The following is a 19,456-nucleotide window of genomic DNA, read 5'->3' as shown; positions in this document are numbered from 1 at the left end:
GTTGATAGTGGACTTCCGGAGGTGCAGAGAAGTACACACCCCCATCACCATCAACGGCGCTGCTGTGGAGAGAGTGAGCAGCTTCCGCTTCATTGGTGTACATCTGGCTGAGGATCTTACGTGGTCAGTACACACAAACAAAACAGTGAAGAAGGCGCAGCAGTGCCTCTTCTTTCTCAGGAGACTGAAAAGATTCGGCATGAGCCCCCGCATCCTCAGGACCTTCTATCACTGTGCCACTGAGAGCATCCTCACTGGATGCATCACCACCTGGTACGGCAACAGCACCGCCTACAACTGCAAAGCTCTCCAGCGAGTAGTGCGGTGCTCTGAACGGATAATTGGAGGTGAGCTTCCCTCCCTCCAAGACATCTACAGGAAGCGGTGCCTGAGGAAAGCGGGGAGGATCATCAAGGACTCCAGTCACCCCAGCCATAAACTGTTCAGACTGCTACCATCAGGAAGGAGGTTCTGCAGCATCCGGTCCCGTACCAGCAGACTGAGAGACAGCTTTTTCCATCAGGCCATCAGACTGCTGAACACTTCATAGACACCTCAGCTTCACTACTGGAACTTCAACATTATGCACTCCACACTGTATATAAATGCCACTTGTTTTGCACATGTCTCAACTCTGTATATTTTTATATATTTTATTTATTGTTGACTCTATTTAATTTGTAAAATATGTGTATGCACACACACACATAGAAAAACATTTAGTATACACATCCAGAAATTATTTTATTTTTTTTATTTTTTTTGCATATACTATTATATATTGTACATATATTTATTAGTTTCAGATGTAGCCATTCTTGTATTTTGCTTGTTTACATTCTTGTATTTTGCACAACTCTGTTGCTTGTGAAGCTCGCACACAAGAATTTCACTCACATGTGCTGTACCAATGTACCTGCACATGTGATGTGACTATAAAAGTGATTTGATTTGAGTGCGTGTGTACATGTGTGCGTGTGTGCATGTGCGTGTGTGCGTGTGTGCATGTGCGTGTGTGCATGTGTGCATGTGCGTGCATGTAAGTGTGCATGTGCGAGTGCATGCATGTATGTGTGCGAGTGTGCGTGCGTGTGTGTGTGTGCGCGTGTGCGTGCGTGCGTGTGTGTGTGTGTGCATGTGTGTGTGTGCATGTGCGTGCATGTAAGTGTGCATGTGCGAGTGCATGCATGTATGTGTGCGAGTGTGTGTGTGTGCGTGCGTGTGTGTGCGTGTGCGTGCGTGCGTGTGTGTGTGCATGTGCGAGTGCATGCATGTATGTGTGCACGCACGCGTGCGTGTGCACGTGCATGTATGTGTGTGTGTGCATGTGAGTGCATGTATGTGTGTGAGTGTGCGTGCATGTATGTGTGTGAGTGTGCGTGCATGTATGTGTGTGCGTGTGCGTGCGTGCATGTATGTGTGCGTGTGCATGTGTGTGTGTGTGTGTGTGTGTGTGTGTGTGTGCATGTACGTGCGTGTGTGTGCGTGTACGTGCATGTGTGTGTGTGTGCATGTACGTGCATGTGTGTGTGTGTGTGTGTGTGTGTGCATGTGTGTGCGTGTGTGTGTGTGCGTGTACGTGCGTGTGTGTGTGTGTGTAATGTGTCAGGCTTAAGTTGTGTTTGATGGACGTCAGCACAGCAGTGAGCAGATTTCCTTCAGAGATTTTGGCGCGTGGCCTCCCAGAGGAACTTGATGGTTATCAGATTTCTGATTCAGTCTGAATAAACCTCGTGTTTCTGTGAGAGTCTCAGGAGGAGTTTGGTTTTTCTGAAACTATAAAGCTTCTTAAAGTCTGTTAAAGTTCTGGGAATGAGAAGATGACTTAGGAGCGTCTGAAAGAGATCGATACTGTTCACAGAAATCACAAATGATGCCGTTATTTTCATAATTAGATATTAAGATCTGCATAAATCAAATCATTGAGTTTCACAAATCCTCAGCATTTCTTTTCTGTGTGTCTGATGCATTTGTGTCTGTCACTGTGCTCGCTGTTGTTCTTTGTGAGAGCAGCAGAAACCAAAGTGTGTGCCTCTTTGTGTTTGCAGCGGCGGCTCTGGGGAACCTGGTTTCAGATCTGGCGGGGCTCGGGTAAGCAGCATCTTTATAAACGGCCTCTGAGGCTTTTCGGTTTATTCTGGGCGAACTGTGTGAAGTCTGTTTAAAGCAAGTTAGAACTGCTCAAAGATTTCAATCAATGACGTGAAGTTTGTCCTGTTGTGTTTCTGTTTTTGTAGTTTGGTGATTTTTCTGTGTTAAATACCTTTTATTTTCTTATTTATCTGTAGTAAAAGGTTTACACTGTAACTAAAGTCTGATATCATCTTTGAAAGGACGGTTTTGTGTTGAAGAAGGTGTGCAGTCAGCAGATGTCTTCACACAGGAGATGTGAAGCTTCTCTGTGTTTCAGTTTTAATCAGTCTGAATGAAAAACAGATTTTTAGCTGTTGATCTGATCTGGTTTAGTTTTAATCGTTACTCCGGCACTAAAACATCCAAAAATACACACATGTTATGAGCTCTTCCTGTTTTCCGGGTTTGAAAATGAAACTGTTGAGTGTGTGTGTGTATATACAGTGTTTATGTTAACAGGATCTTCACTTCAGAGGCTCAAACTTTGCTGTTCGGCCTTTTTAATTGCGCTAACAGTTGTGCAGAAGAAGGCTAGCCTTATCCCGAGTGTGTAGTTCAGCACAAATGTCGAGGCAGAATCACCTGGATGAGTGATGAAACATTTCTCCCACTGAAAACGCTGAAGCCACATGAACAGAACAAACTGTCTGGGATTTCCTATTCCTATTACTGTGACCTCTGACCCCTGTAAGCCTCAGCTGAGCTGGGATGTGAGCTGGCTGCACGCTCCCTTTGGTTGGTTGAGCAGTTATGGAAGTTTTTACTTGGTTTGAATAACGTCTGGAAGAAGACAAAGCTGCTAAACCAGCATCCAAAGCATGCAAAGCGTTGGCACTGAATGCTGGCAAACTTGATCTGCATCGGCCCGTTTCGCAGATTTCAGTTTCTGCAGGAATTATCGCAGACGTCTCCACAGCTGATGTCCCCAAAACTGGGCAACTCGCACATGAAGGACATGGATGGAAAACCACGAGCACGTGTTTTATTTTTGGGTGAAGTGATGTCACTAAATGCCTGTGCAGCGATTAACACACATTTGTTGTCTGTGTGAAGTCTTGCAGGTTATGTGGAGGTTCTAGCCTCCAAACTGGGGATGCAGGTTCCAGATCTGACGCCCAAGCAGGTGGACATGTGGCAGACCAGGCTCAGCTCTCACATGGTGAGGTTTTTCCTTTGGGTCTTATTTTTAAATCCTCTTCATGTTCTTATTCGTAGTGGCAACAAAAGAGGGATAATGGGAAGGAAGAGGAAGCAGGAGTTCATGCTTCTTTATCTCAGAGCAAGCAGGGCGCTCCACTTTTCCAGGTTATTAAATAAAGTGTTGATTATAATCAGCTGCACTTATCACAACAGATAATGTTCAAAGGGGCGAAAATGCAGGAAGTTTGTGGTGGAGCCACATGAGTGTTTAAAATAAGGAAACAGAGTTTATTCGTATCAAACAGATCCTGTCAGAGGTGTGTAAGAGCATGAAAGGGAAGCTAAAACTACCGCCTCATGAATAATCCATGTATCCTGAGATAAGAGCATCGCTGCCCAGACTTTCCGAAGCTAGTTTCACCTCTGCACACCCGACTGTTTGAGGATAACAGATTCTGATGATTTCTCCTTCGCCTCCTGCTGCAGGGTAAGGCCATCGGCGTGTCCATCGGCTGTATTTTGGGGATGTTCCCGCTGTTTTTCCTAGGCGACGACGACGAGAAGGAGGACGGCGACGCGCCATCAGGCTCCTCCTAACACGCCACTACATCTTCATAACACTGCTGATGTCACAGCTCTAAGAAAAGAAAAAAAAAAGTATTTACAGTCGGACGTTTCTCTGTCATCCTGCTCGGGCGGCGTACAGTTTGAGGGAACGTAATTGGCCGCTGACCGCGACCAGAGTTATTTTTACACCGTCGGCTCCAAGAAAGCGGCATCTGTTGGTTCAGCGGGAGGTTCAAGCTGCGATTCTCATCGATTCTTCATATCAGTCCCATTCCCAGTGTTCTGGGCGCAAAAGCAGAGAGGAAACGGCCGCATAGTTGTTATAATCTTTATGGCTGCAGAGTCCCTGCACGCACATTTTCAGAGTAATTTATTTGCCAAAAAAGAGGAAAAGCACACAATAAATGCCAATAACGTCCACTCGTGACCCCCTGAAAGACTGCTAGGAGTAACTAGGAGACATAATCCAGGTGATGGGTCACAGTGAGGGGTTTCTGCCTGTGCAGAAAGTGTTCTAATAGTCACTGAACCACTTCTGTATGGATGTATTGTGACTCATCACTAAAGGAGAAAGCATTAAATATGATTTACTGAAAGCAAAAAGATCCTTATTGATAATTCAGGCTGATTTAAAATCACGATAATGTGAAAAATCTGATGTTGTTGCAGCCCCAGTGTGGATGTGGCTCAGACTGTAAAAGCACGTCTTTGTGACACATCATCTGAAATGAGAATCTGCTCCGCCTCTGTTGAGCAGCACAAATAGAAAACTGGGTTTAATTTAGCAGCTATTCCGCTTTAATCCCACATATCAGTTTATGAATATCCAAAAATCTCTTGCTGATGTTAGCGGTTGGTCATACCTGACCAGGTGAGGCTGCAGATCTCAGTGCACTGCTCATTGCCAGCATGACTTTATCAGTGTTTGTAGTAAAAACTTGTTTAGCCGATCTAGGTCACTGCAGGTGGGCAGCAGGTAGCCGATCGGTGCAGTGCGTGAATTTGCACCGTTAATCAAAACGTTTTAAACATTCAGTTTCATGGCTTATCGAAGGTTTGTCGCTTTGTGCTCCAACCGCATGTTTTCCAACTATTCCAGCACCACAAACGTCCACAATAATGGATTCACTCCTGGACTCTGTTCCCGCTGTCACATCACCAGCTCAGCTCTCCGTGCAGTGTGAAGCTAAAGCGCCCAAATCTGCGAGGAGACCACACGGAAGCTGGGAACAAGTGGAAATTCACAAAGGGATACGAAGTAAAGCTGCAGGAGCAGTTTCAATGGTTTTGCTGCACGCGGTGTTTTGACGCCACATTTCCTTTCACAGTTTCAGCAGTCAGAGGTTGCTTAGCATAAAAAAGGGATCCTGGAGTCTCACGCTGTGATGTGTCCTAATTTTAACCTGATAAAAAGGGAGATGCGGTGCTGGCGGAGACCCTGGAGAGAGAGGCCTGTGCAAAACGAACATACGCGTAACCTTGGTGCTGATTTCGCTGCTTGGCATTTAATCCAGTAGTTTTTTCCCCCCGTATCAGTATGTTAGTCGAGTTCCCAGAAATTCACATGTTCGGCTTTCCTCTCTGCGACTCGGTCCCAGGGGCTGATGGGAAGAATCGATGCTTCTCTGGTGGAACAAAACTTTGATTTCCCTCCCACAGACGGCTCGTGTAAATCCGCCCGGGCAGCTCGGAGGATGGGAAACCCTCTGCAGTCTCAGCACCGCCGGTGTGGTTTATTCTTCCCAGACATCGGCGCTGTAGCAGCGACGAGTGTTTCCCATCCCGACAGCAGAAACACGGACGCGACTGTTTCAGACACTAGCTCACGTTTCGTTTTGATCTCTGATTAATTGGAGGAACAAAAAAAAGAAAAAAGCACAAATTTTTAAATTTTCTCTTCAGCAGACACTTTATACATTTACAGACTTCATCTCCAAAAACACTATTTATTCATGAGTCAAAGCAACAAGTGTTTTGTCACGACTTGCTCTGGAAGCGAGCGGACTTCCCCGTCGAGTCGCCGCCATCCTGCAAATCTGAAAACGTGTCATCTGCTACCTCGAGGAATGATTTCTGTGTTTGCATGAACTTGTGTAGCTCTGTAATCTCATCAGATGGTTTTTATGAGTGCTTAGAGATGTAGGAGGTGAAACTGAAGTTTCTATTTTCAGCTCTGGGCTCCGTTCTGAGCTTTCCAAGGTCGCTCTGTATCTGTTTGTTTTACTTTCTCCACCATCTTTTCCTTCGTTCTCTCACACGGTCGCTTCACTCGCATCCAGGTTTTCCTTCTTTTTGTTAGCTTTTGTTTGATGACTTGAAGCTGCAGATGGTGCCTGAGAAGGTGCGATTCAAAGTCAGAGAAGTGGCTCAGACTTTGTCACCATTAAACACTCCAGCTGTCGACAGACCTCTAAGGTGCTTCTTATAACGACGCTGAACCCTCTTCATCCTCAGACGCCCGCGCCCCCAGCTTCCTGTCTCAGTGTTTTGTTTGCTGCTTGATTTGGGCTTCCACAGTGACTCTTTTCTTATTGATCAGCAGCTTCATCATTTTTAGATTTAACAAACTGTCAGAAATCATCTTATTATTCCAGGAGCTGCTGAGACTTACTTGGATAATTCAGATTCTCACATTTTAGAGGCAAAAATCAGATTGTTTTTGTTTCTAATAGGTGAAAATGTCTTTGCCAGCTGCTTAAAACACACAGTGAGTATTTTCAGGCTGTTAGATGTTTAGAAGGACTTCTCTTCCTCCTGCAGTCTTCTATCAGCTCATTCTACATCAGACATCTTTCCCTACGAGGTGCTCGACCTGTCACCCTGTGACAGCTGGGATAGGCTCCACCCCTCTGTTCTCTGCTGGGCTTTGATGTCTGATCAGTGCAATAATGTGCAGTTTTTGTTCAATATGTTTTGTGCAATCCAAAGCAAACTGATGGATAATTAGAGAACGTTGGCTGCGGTGTGGTTCAGCAGTTGCGAGATGAAGGTTGATCCAGGTCGATCATCACAGCATCATTATCTTGTTTTTATCAGCCTTACATTCTTCAGACGTCCTCCCGCCATCACAAGTTTCCTGATAAAAACTGTGATGTGTGGTTTTGAGTCCTGCTGTTTTTCTAGCAGATTATGAAATGTTTGTCTTCAGAGGGACGGAGACGCTTTAAGCACGAATCCCAACGCATCCTCTGAATTAAAGGAATTAAGAGCTGTGAGCTCAGACAGAAATGTTTGCACGGTGTTTTAATGAGGGTTTGGACTCGACTGCAGGAGACATTCAAGTTTGTCGTTGGATTAACTGTAAAAGCCTCGAGGGAAGTGAGCTCTTTGTCTGCCCGTCTCATTAGGACAGATTAGTTAAGTCTGAGTCTGTGTGAACCTGGTAAAACTGAGGATGCTTCAGAGAACTCGTTTGCTTTTCTGTCATCTCATGTTTGTGTTTATTTTACACGAGGAAAAGATTTTAATCAAACTTTGTTTGTTTTGCTTTTTTAAGATGATATTTTCCTTCATTTAATTGTGTGAAGTCATCCTTTGAAGCCTATAAACAAGAAGTTTGTCATGTAAGGCTGTCGGGTAAAGGAATGCCGTGCTGTGCTGCCATCTGGTGGACAGTCTGGAACAGCCGCTGCGCACTGATGCATGTACAGTATGTACCGAACAACCTGGACTGTTGAAGGATGATGTGTGGATGTATTTTGCAACATTATGTGCAATTAAAACAAAAGTAAATGAATACGAGTGTTTGCTTGTGGCTCTGCAGGTGATGCTTCACTGACCTCTCGTTCATTCATTCATTGGGGACTCCAGGCTGAGCACGCTGCTGCGAGCAGGACTGAGCTCACGTTCAGTGTTTAAAGGTCCTGAAAACAGCACGTTCATTTGAATCATGAGCTCAGACTGTAAAGCAAAGATGGATGTAGCCACTGTGAGGTCACTTTTAGCCCTTTTCCCACTCGTACCTGCTTACACAGCTCGACTGCGTTTCGCTCCCCATTACAATCGAGGACCACCTAATGTGCGTGGGGTCGTTACAGCATCGCTCTAGTCCAATCGCGTCATTTGTATGCGTGTCTCAAAACCTGCCGAGCGACATCACTGACTGGTCATGAGGTCTGCTGAGGTCGAACACTCAGCTTGGTGTTTTGAAGCAGACATGAGTATGACTGAGGATCTCTGCACACTCGCTGGATAAAGACTCATCACATCACTGATTACCATCTTGGTTTATCCTTATTCTTCCGCGCTCTGGACTGCAGGTTTCTCATGAGCAGGTTCCTGGTTCAAACCCCGCCTGGAGTTTGCATGTTCACCCAGAGGAGAGATGCAGGTAAAGTGTACAGACCGAAGCATTTGCTTGAATCTATGGTTAAATATGTAGTGTGAAGCACTTTGAGTGTATATTTGTTTTATTCCTTTAAAACATTTCTGGTTTAATCCTAAGAAAATCTTGTAAACTCTCACCTGAACCCAAAACTCACTTTGTAAACTGTGCTGTGATTGCAGCCATTCCCCAGCTCTCTGTGAATGGTTCTCATGGCCATTGATCAGTGGTTGTTGATCAATGGCCATGAGAAGGAACTGAGGAACTGACCTCCCGGCCCATTGTTCCCTCACTGGGCTGGTTTCAGTCATTATGCAAATGTTCTGTTTATAAGAAAACCTGCAGTCAGCTGAGACTGAAGGAGGCAGTTGGATGATGACGAAACGTTTCTACGTCCAGATGAACAGAATCAACTTTTTGGAGATTTACTTAGTAAACATATCTTTAAATAATCATAATGGTGAAATGTTGTCATTTTATGTCTTTATTTATAAGAACAAAAGAGTAAAACCCTAAAATAACTTCCTTATATTTCAAAGAACTTGATTTAAATCTCACCAGAACAAATAAAATCTGTCGATCGACTCGTAGACGGAAGCCTGCACATCTTTAATTCATATCAGACGTTTCCCAGCGCGTCCTCGTCCTCCTGCTTCCTCTGGTTAAATCATTTTATCAGAATAAGAAACCTGATTTTCGTAATATCGGATGCTGATTCATTTACAAAATAAACGATGAAAATCGTGATTTGGAGCATCAACAACCTCGAATGAATAAATAGACTCAATTATTTGTCAGTACTTGATAAGTTTATTAAGGGACAATCAAAACGTCTTGCATGAAAAAGTAGGACCAAAGATAACCAATCGTTTATCTTAAGCCCAAGCTCACAGTCAAACTAAAGGTTTCCTACTTTAGCCTCATGAAGTTAAATAGAAACAAAAAACGATAAAAGCAAAGCGCAGGTTTCCCTCGTCATCAGGTGCACATCGAACGTACGATTTTATTTTACAGCCAAGATCCAACAAAAAACCGGTTTACATAGAAAAAGATGATTAATATTCAGGAACATGAAGCAGAATTTACAGAATTACAAAAGTAGTAAAAAAAATTAAATAAAAAAGGTTTTTTACTTCTAGCACCACAGGCAGGAGTGAGTTCGTCACAGCGCTGGAAAGGTCTGTAGCTGCTGCAGATTTAGGATTTTAATAAAACCTGTTTGTTTCCTCACGGTTTTAAAAAACAGCTGAAATGAGATGGAGAAAAGCTGCTGTTCTTACAGGAGCCATGCTGAGTTCAAGGCTAGTGGGAAATTTGTCAGTAAAAAGTTACATTCATGTGCAGTTACTTTTATTAAAATCAATAAAAATTAAACCTCACTTGTACATCGGCTTAAAGTGATTATTATAGTGAGTGAGTGATGTTAGCGAAGCTGTTGATCTCAACCTCGTTGCTGAATTTTTAACGGATTTAGTTTTTGACATTTCACTACGAAGGCGTAGCTGATAATAACTTTTATAAATCAGAACTGGAGCAGACTTTTTACCTGACACACTGTACGCGGTTGTTTTTGTAAGTCTAATTTAAAGTCTTTTTATTAATAAGAGCTGCAGTTTGCCTTAAAATCCGCCTTTTATTTACCATCGTAAGAGCAAACTGGGGAAGTAAAGGACTGCTGTCCCAAAGTTTAGGCCTCAATCTGTGATTTATAAAATGCATTTTTCACTCTGGCTCCTCCCTCTTTAAGATACCTTTAAGCCAGCTTTCTGCTGATTGGATGGGTCCGGCAAACAGAAGGCTCAACGGCAGGTGGGTGGGGCTTAAACGTGCCGAGGGGTCTCTCTCAGTGCCTGAAAGATCTGAGAGCATAAAAAGCCGACATGAACAAACACTGACTTCATATCTGAATCTGTGGCCACGTTTACAATGAGAATCCACCACAGTACGTGTACATCTGACAAAATAAATCATAATGCTTCAAACTTACAAGAAAGATATTTGAAATATTTTTAAATAGGCTTTTTGTTGTTGTGCAATAAATGATAACTGACTAAAAATGCATTTTTTGTAAAACGTGCACCCGAGACTATGGTGATAATTAATCTAAGGGCCAAAATTCTAATTCTGATACTTTCCATAAAATAAAGTGGCTGTATCAAAATCTGTTGAGGAAATGCACGAGGGAAACCTCATAGTTATAGGAGAGCACCTGAAGGAGGAGTATCATACAAAGAAATCAAACCCAGAGCTTCTTTAAGCATATACGGTAAGACATTAGGCAACTCATCTGAAAATGAAAGGCTGAAGTTTAAAGGGTTAAACGGACACACTGACAGCTGCTGTGTTTACAGCTCGGGGACAAGAGTGGCGTCTCAACACACTGAGGACCGGGTCGCTGGCTTTTCATCTAACTTGGTTTTTCTAACCCGGTGCGCTCTGAATGTGTGACACATTTAAACGAATCATTTTCCAGCTTTGACGGGAATTCTAACGCTCCTCTGATCCTCAGTGTGTGTCGGCCTCACTCGGATCATCGATGACAAACATCTACAGAGTCTTCACAGCTCAAACACTCAGCTTCATACGCTTGTTATCGCGTCAGCCACACACGACTGGATTTGTAAACCTGCACAGGAGAATAAGCCTGGATTTTTTTAAAAAACGAAGCCGGCTTCGGTTGTCGTACAGGGCGTCAAACAACCGTCACACACAGCAGGAAACGTTTCTGCATCCTGCAGGAATCTAAACTGCATCCTGGTCCAGAAGAGTTGGATCAACAGAGGAGAGAAGCAGGCTAATAAATCATTATGCTCAGCTAAACAAAGCAAACGAAAGACGACATGCATATTAAATATAGTCTCGTTAATAGGTTTTATATGCTCAACAGGTCAAACGAAAAAGATGGGAATATTTAAATTAATAAATGCTTAAAGCACGTAATAATTATGTGGTGACTACATATTAGCAGTGCTATTTGGTAGAAATGGGAGTTTTAGTGTATTTCAGCTTGCTGACAGCTAAAATCTGACATGTATTAACAAGCTAGTACAGTTAAAGTATACATACGTACTGGACTTATATTCATATTAGTATGCAGCAGGGTCTGATTGTGTGCAGCTAAGAGGATCTCCTGGTGGGTCACGTCGGCCTCGTGTGGTGTCACTGTGGAGGTCCACAGGCAGCTGAGGCTCAGTGTTTTTAAAAACATCAATTAGAGCTTTGTTCTCACCAATCATTGACAGCTGTTGGTTATTTTTAATGGCATCTCTAAATTTGATGGGATGAGCTCGTGCAGTCGTGCACTAGCATCAGATCTTAATTTTTGTAAAATACGATGAGGCACGACAGGACTACTCGTAGAATCACTTTTCTAAGTGATGATATATCAAAGCTCAAATAGAAGTGGGCGTTAATAATAATTTGACTTTATTTTTGTTCATTTTTTTTCGAGCAGTCTCTGAACTGGAGACAATTTCAGGACCAAGATGAATAAGACGTGAACGGCACTCTGTGGATCAGCGTGTGAAGGATTTGACTTCATAGCTGTATAAAGTGTTGGACCTCCAACATGGTTACCACAGCGTGTCCCGCACCACCTGAAACACCTCCACACACTGAACAGTTGGTGTTTTTAGGCTAGTAAGTAACAGTTTGGGACTAAAAACAAGCTAAACTCCAAACCAGCGTGTTGTGCATCTCCTCTCTTTAGAGATTTTTATACATGACACCGTTTATACTTGTAGGCAGAATACTGGGGGGGTCGACCGACCACGTTCAGCCTTCCAAAGTGACTGTGTTCAACCGTCTTGCTCTTTCAGGGCAGTCATTTGGCATTTTTGGGAAGTCGGCTATCCTTAGACTTGTACACATTTCTGGCTTACACACAATTTAATATGTGCACACTGCACATTTCAGTATTTAGTAAAAAGTGCTAACTACGACTGAGTTATACAACATAGACCAGATTTTCTGCGTTTTAGATATTAAGCATTAAACATCAGGTCACAGGCCAATAATTTAAGCACTGACCGAGCAGTAACTTCACTAAAATAACATCCACAACTGTTTAAATCTGTGCCTCCTAAATCAGCACACTTCTATTACACCAGACCAATACACAAATCCACATGATTGTATTTACTACAGATACGCAGTAGCACAGGAGGAAACTGTGGTAGCCTCTGTTACTGCACTGCTATGGACTTGGAGTGTTGGCTGACGCACGCTGTGGCCATGCTGCGTTGCTAATGGTGTTTCTGTATTTTTGTGCATTTTTAAATTGCTCAAATTTCACAAAGTGCTTTTGACAAGCACAGAATCGCAGTGAGAGGAAATGAACCTCCAATGGCACCTTGCAGTATTGTTTTCAGCTTAGAAATTCAGAGCCGGGACGTTGTTTGGACAGCAGCCTTAACCTCGAGTTGTTCCATCCAGAGTTCCTGATCCTCTCCTGCTGCCGGGGTTTTCTTATTCGGTTTAAGAGGCAAAAGGATCATTTATACTGAGGCAAACTGAATACACGCAGGTCAGTCTACTGTAACAACAGAAAATCCTTAGTTGCGAATGGTTACACGCCACTCTTCAATACGCTGCTCTACATATACAAATCCTCTTTCAGGTGGTGTCCAAGTACAACTCTCTGTCAAACACCATACTCATGTTTGTACATAAAGAAAATCCAGCATTAAATATGTAAGTCGTATTCAGCACACAGGCTTTTGGCACCTTTAGTGGAAATGGGAGACTACGAGGGTGTAAAACATACAAACACATCAAAATAGAAATATGTACATACAAATAATGATTTGATCTTTCGAAAATATTCCATCACTCCTCCCAGCTCAGCGTCGTCTGTCTGAGAAGTGTTCTCTTCTTCTTCTACCTTCACTTCTCCCCAACATTAGGATTTCATTTCATTTAAGCCTCTTTTTTCCTGCTACAAGGTCGACCTTGTCCAGGCGTCTCTCGGTCGTCAGGATGATCCCGTCTCCCTCGCTCTGTTATCGAAGTTGCCCTGAGGAAACGATCTCGGATCAGAGTTCCTGGCTCGGCCTCGCGCAGGAACTAGAACTGATTTTAAAGGGAGATGTGCTTAACAAGTCCAGTCAACACTTTGTGGAAAGTTTACTTAAAATTTCTCCTTGTGCACCTGTGCAGGTGAGGCTGGAGGCGATCCCAGCTGACAATGGACTCGGTCTTTGTTTGATTTAAATGCAAATATTATTACTCTTTGGCCAAACTGTGAAAATGCACATTTTTTTGTAATCACTGCTAAAAGACAAGATTTCTAAAATGATCCTCAATCAGAGTCTCTGGGCAACTTCCTCCTGTTACTGGCATCCATTTGATGTCATAGCGATTTGCTTTTACTTAGCATTAACCATTTTGTGTCCCTTCCAACAGTATTTTCAGCCAGGGACACAAAATGGCTCATGTCAAACCAACCTTTGCAGTCTCAGTGAATCATTGGTGCTGATCGGTCGTTGGTTGTCGTCTTCTTGAGCTTGACACCTCGTCGGATGGCCACCAGAAAGTCCTCCACCTCAGCGTATTCTGTTTCCTCCAAGAGCTCTGGGAGGGGTCGGCGCTCCCACTCTGATGACCGACCGCTGGGCTGTGGAGGTGGGGTTGGAGGATCCAATCCCTTGCCCATGTGCTGGATCTCCCAAGGGACAGACTTTGGTGACAATGACCCGTTGCTGCCTGGTGACAGAGGAGTGGTGGCCGGGCTTAGCGGGGTCCGCGGGGTGTTGCCGTCTTCTGACGCTGCTTTGCTGGGGAATCCAGGGTGTTCAGGCACAGTGGGAGTCTTAACTGGGATCATGGGGGGCTTGATGGGGATGGGGCCCAGGTTGAGGCCCCCGGATGGTCGTCGCAAGTTGGGTTTGGAGGACGGTGTCCGTCTGATAGTAGCAACCCCCGGGGTGATTACAGCAGAGGGGTTGGAAGGCAGGCCAGCAGTGGAAGCAGGGCGTTTAGACTGAAACATGCGGCGGTAGGACTGGGTGATGTCGCTGTTCCTCGGGATGGTGGAGGATTTATCAAAGTCTGAGGACTGCTGCTCCACCTCCTGATCTGCTCCCACAGAGTAGTAGTCACAGTCCGATACTACAGAGACCAGGAGGGGGGAGAATTTAGCACGATAACAGAATTTGTTTGAATAGAGCAGAGTCAGCTGATGATCTCAAGCATTCCCCAGATATTATATAATTAAAGTCTTTTTAATTCACGTTAACTTTAATTAGATTTTTTCTGTTTAGAGTTTAGACCAGAGCGAGATTTGAGACGTTCAGAAGAGACACAACGGAAGTTTGTTTTTCAGTGATTCAATTCAGGCTTGTTTCTGGGTCCAGTGAACATTTGAATAAAGTTAGTGCTGAGCTTAGCAGCAACGCATCCTTTGCTGGAGTTAAACTGTGAAGTAGTTTGTATTTAATTAATCTGGTGGGAGTAAGTTAAGTACGTTTACCCTGTGAGGAGATGGTGTCCTCTGAGCAGCAGGGTGTGTTGGTCTGGCTGCTGTAGCCGCTGGAGCCTTGCAGGGAATCTCTGCTGGAGCCGTGGATGTCCAGCTGGAGGCCGCGGGCCAGAGCTCTGGCCAGCTCCTCACGGGTCTCCCTGTCCACCTGTCAGACACACACACACACACACACACACACACACACACACACACACACACACACACACGGGAATATGTGAATTATTGGGATTCGTCTGTCCAATCACAATGCTCCCAGTTAGTCATGTGACTTTCTATTCAAGGACTTGTTTGGCATTTTGCTGGTCATTGTGTCCGACCTTGGGGGATGATGAAGTGTTGTTTCCTTTGCCCCTGTTTGGCTCCTCTCCTGGTGTGGTGACATCAGCACCCTGGTGGCTGCTGGGATCTGTAGTCTCTCTCCTGTCCTTGCTCCTCTTCAGGGTATTAACCATGGGCTGATCGTACGGGCCTGGTTTGGCCCAATCCTACACAGGAAGATATCATCAATAACAGTAAAATAGTTTTTTAATATTGTTGTTAATTTTGTCCATTAGTCAAACATCCAAATAGAAGCATGAACAGAGGGATGTTTCTTTTATAGAAATGACAAAAATGCTCATGTTTGCTGCTGTGAGCAAACATTTGGAAACTGTTGCAAGAACACCAGAGGTCTATGCAAGCAAACCAAACCATTTTATAGGCCGCACCTCAAAACACGCCTTTAAAAGTAGAAGCTATTATATAAACTGTAAAAATGTAAACCACAGCCTTGCAGTTGGATGCCTCCACCTCCCAGTGAAGTTGGAGTTTACAACTCAGCCACAACATTAAAACCACACACAGGTGAAATGAATCGACGCTGATCGTTTACTTGCGTCCTGGTGTCCATAAGGATTGGACTTTATCGCATACCGCCCACCTAAACAAAAACCTCCAATGACACTCCCCAACGGCAGCTGCCTCCCCCATCAGGAGAGGATACGCCACAAGAACAAGTCATTGAGGAAAAGTCCTTATATCCCAAATCCAATCAGAACACCAGAGCAGACACCCTGTCCCACAGCCCAGCGGGCCGAAAGGACCAGACTGTCACCATCCCAGAGCCAGTCACCCCACAGAACACTCGCTGTGGTCCTTATAGGTCAGAGTTGTTTTAACAGCATAACAGGGACCTACACAAAATTAGTCAGATGTTTAATGTTGTGGTTGATTCGTACATATGTACAGAAGACTTTAAATGCATTTAGCATGTGGGCAACAATTCAATTTGACATCTGAATGAACCCGTCGACAGAATGTGAGGAAACAGCTATGGCATCATGTTAAAGGCGTCTCTGTCCGGTGGGTGTTGCAGGACCGGGCTGCATTCTCAGCTTTATGAATGAAGAATCCGATTTGCCCCAAACACAACATGAAAAATCTCAGAATTATTCGAGCTTGCATTATCACAACAAGGCTACAGGCTATGAAACACTGGATTAGAAGTTATGTACATTTGAAAGTAGAAGTTGTAGTTCTCGGCTGAACAGCTAGGCTAACGCTTTTAGGTAAAATGCTGCCACCTGGTGGTGAGAGGAGTTTTGTAAAAAAGTACCTGAAAAATGGACAACCTGAAAACTCACACCTGTCACCAGCACAGGTAAGCAAGGCTCTCTGTATAGTGATAATCAATGTTGTTTTAAAGTTTACGTTTCAATTTTTAATCTTAAAGATAAGCAGGAATAAAATTAACAAAAATATCAGGTGAAATTGATCCTAAATTGAATTGACTGGAAAATGAGAAACTTTTGAGAGAATGAACTGACATCAAGAAAGAAGAGAAAATAACACACAGATCAACTCAAAGAAAAGAGGAGGACATCGGGGAGAATGAGGATCAAACCTTCCAGGACGGGACTCTGGATGATGGGATCACTCCAAGCCCCGAGGGGCTGAGAGGCAGGAACTCTCCTGATTGGCCGCAGCCTGAGCGAGACCACGGCCACGTGGGTGAAACGGACGAACAGGAGGGCGAGGAGATGGGAGAGGTGGTGGTAGTGGTGGTGGGAGAGGAGTAGGAGAAGTATGAAGGGTGGAGGTGGGGGTCCTGGGCTCCGTGATGGTCAAACCCATTTGTCAACTGAATGTGAATGAATGAAGAAGCAGAAACAATTCAAAAATTAAAGATGACGCTCACGACCGAGGAGTGAAAACACGAGACATGAGCGCAAAAACAGGTGCTTCATGCGGCAGAAAAAGCTAATGTTTGGGTGGCAGTGAGGTCCCAGCATTCATACACCTCCAAACATCAAACATCCTGATTTATAGCACTGACGATTTCATCTGGAGTTTCTTTGAAGCAGATGATTTTTTCACTTTTTAATCAGTATTTTATTTCACTGGCCTTTCCCAGTTTCTGAGATTTTGCAAAACAATTATGAAAAGAATTTGTAGTCTTACAAAAATTCGCTTCAACTAATGCCACCCGAAATACTCCCTACACATTTGTATTTCACATTTATGCATCTTTAATTGCAACAGAGTAATTTTATTCTACGCTAAAGATACTTTTACTTAAGCCAATAACATCTCAGCAAATATAATGAAAGTCGATCTTTGTTGTGTTTTTTGTTTTGGCAATTTATCCATGTGAAGCCCTGCCGGAGGAGGAGGACGAGAGCCCTGCATAAGTTCTGATAACCAACTAAATTATGAACCATCACTGGGGACCATATGGTGATGTTCATTAGGTTTCACTGCACGTTTCCTGTTTTAGTGACGTAGCTGAGATGTGCATCAAAGTCACTCAGTCCCAACTGTGCATTCACGAGTAAATCAAACATGTCGACTCAATATTGATTTTAAAAAGTTTAGAATAACTGTTTGCCTGAGAGCCTCATCATATAAATATCTCATATATTCTGAACAGTTACCTGGTAAAATGACCAGGTAACCTGACCTCTTCACCCTGACACACTCTGACCATAAACAGACCAGACTGGGATTTCTTTGGCTTTTGTAAATGTTTCTGTTTGACAAACCTGAGGGGAAATCTGTTTGTTTTTGGTCCCTTTATTGCTCACAGAGCTGGGTTCCCTTTACATGCGAGTAATCTTTTAATCCATTTCACGGTGGAGTGAACATCGTGTGCTGTTCTTAGTTTTCAGGATGTTGATGATTATCAGGCTGCCAATCAAACCTGGAATATTTCTTCCTCCTCAGCCAACACTAGATTATATTTTAATTGTTCATTTATTCGTTGCCAGTGTTGAGCACTGAATGTAATTGGATTTGTTAAGCAGCTGGAAACGTTTCTGTGCAGTCGGCTTTTTGTGCTTCATGAAGGCTCCCGTTCATATCACTCAAAAATAAAAGCTGACACACGACTCACCTGGAAAAACAAGAACAACAAAACACTAACACAATTGTGTGTCTACGTGTTCACCTGCTGCTGCCCAGAGCGTGGCTCGGGGTGTGAGGGTGAGGAAGAAGAGGAGTACGAGGAAGGCCCCACAGTGACAGACTGAGAGGGTGAAGCAGAGACGCACGACTGCAGCAGCGCCATGCAGAGCGCACACAGAGACAGCAGTTTGCAGGAAGCACAGAGGGAAGCCAAGAAAACAGATCAAAACACAGACACGAGAGAAAAGCAGAGGAAGCAGCAACAAACAGGTTAGAACAGCAGGACAACCAGTGCTGGGGAGCATTAATGCACATGCAGTTTTCAGATTTCTGCACGTCTAAAATGATTAAGACGGGTTTAAGTGCAGTGAAATTGGGTTAGGATGTGTTAGGAGGAGTGAATCTATGAAACATTTAATGAGAAGCTGTAATCTCCCAAACACTGATCCCAGGTCAGAGGTCAAACAGAGCAAAGACGAAGCAGAAGCCGGTTCAGCAGGTGGAAAGAGAAACTATCAACTTTATGAAATTTTTTTTTTTTAAAGCACTACTGCTAGTATTTTCTCATTATATTTAACAGTGAGTCATGTTGGAGTGAAAATCAGAAACAGAGCTAACGCAGGCTGAAGCTTCAGGTCTGTGTCTTCTTCTATTATGTGATTCATGACTGGTTAAAGTTTTATAATAGCAGCATGGCTGATCAGTGTCACAGCGCGCTGGGTTACTGAGGTGAGGTGAAGATGAAAGCACACAGCAGGCTGTCGCACTCTGAACTTCCTCTCACACACAAACATCCTGTCATTTTGTTCATGTGCTAAATTATCAGCACAAACAAACTGACTACATATAATCTTTACGTCCTAATTATCTTTGCTGAAAAAACATCAGTGGACACCTTCACGCTCCGTCTTTGGATATTTAATTAATGTAAATTATCTTGGCACAGCACTAAAACTAAAATGATTGTATTTAAAATAGCTTAACTCGAGTAGTGCCTATGATGTGTTTTATATATAAATGTATATACATGTATGTATATGCAGCTGGGTAGCGTAGTGGTAAGCAGGTGCTGCAGTTCCAATTCCCGCCTGAGGCGTCTCACAGCTAGAGCCAGGGGCGATATCATCACCTCCACCTGATTGGGCACCAGGATCGTTGAGTGCGAGAGGAACTGATCTATTTAAAATAAAGCCTGTGTAGGCTCGACAACGTAAACACTGACCAGTGTCTGTACCCTGAAGGCGCTTAACAAGACTGGATGCAGATGACGTCTGAATGAATGTCGTTGCTGTATATCCTGGTCTCGTTCAGGATTTTGTCATTTCTCCAACATGACGACGAGATTGACTTTTTTGTTTTTAAACAAGTAACAGCAAAAGATGATGTTGTTGTTATGAGTGTTAGACATGGCTCTAAATTTGACGATACCT

At 43.7% G+C, this 19,456-nt stretch overlaps 2 protein-coding genes across 3 annotated transcripts in view; one reads left to right on the top strand and one right to left on the bottom strand.

Moving 5' to 3' along the window:
• tmem65 (transmembrane protein 65) overlaps positions 1-7,576 on the top strand; it is a 56,579-nt gene extending 49,003 nt beyond the window's left edge. Inside the window, exons 5-7 of the mRNA XM_004574238.3 lie at positions 2,049-2,091; positions 3,187-3,292; positions 3,760-7,576. Coding sequence (XP_004574295.1) covers positions 2,049-2,091; positions 3,187-3,292; positions 3,760-3,870 — 260 coding nt within the window. The 3' untranslated portion in view covers positions 3,871-7,576. The remainder of the gene's footprint in view (positions 1-2,048; positions 2,092-3,186; positions 3,293-3,759) is intronic.
• A 1,375-nt stretch (positions 7,577-8,951) lies between these two features.
• Positions 8,952-19,456, bottom strand: part of LOC101478588 (MTSS I-BAR domain containing 1) — a 68,993-nt gene continuing 58,488 nt past the window's right edge. The window contains exons 12-15 of one of the 2 annotated variants that reach the window (XM_004574236.4): positions 16,528-16,764; positions 14,963-15,130; positions 14,634-14,790; positions 8,952-14,272 (exon numbers count right to left, since the gene is read on the bottom strand). In XM_004574236.4, coding sequence (XP_004574293.1) covers positions 13,620-14,272; positions 14,634-14,790; positions 14,963-15,130; positions 16,528-16,764 — 1,215 coding nt within the window. In that variant the 3' untranslated portion in view covers positions 8,952-13,619. The remainder of the gene's footprint in view (positions 14,273-14,633; positions 14,791-14,962; positions 15,131-16,527; positions 16,765-19,456) is intronic. The other variant, XM_004574237.4, reaches the window with a different exon arrangement.

This window comes from Maylandia zebra, linkage group LG22 (genome assembly GCF_041146795.1).
Source record: "Maylandia zebra isolate NMK-2024a linkage group LG22, Mzebra_GT3a, whole genome shotgun sequence".
Classification (NCBI taxonomy): domain Eukaryota; kingdom Metazoa; phylum Chordata; class Actinopteri; order Cichliformes; family Cichlidae; genus Maylandia; species Maylandia zebra.
The sequence above is the reverse complement of the archived record's forward strand: the minus strand, read 5'-3'. Positions and strand labels throughout refer to the sequence as shown.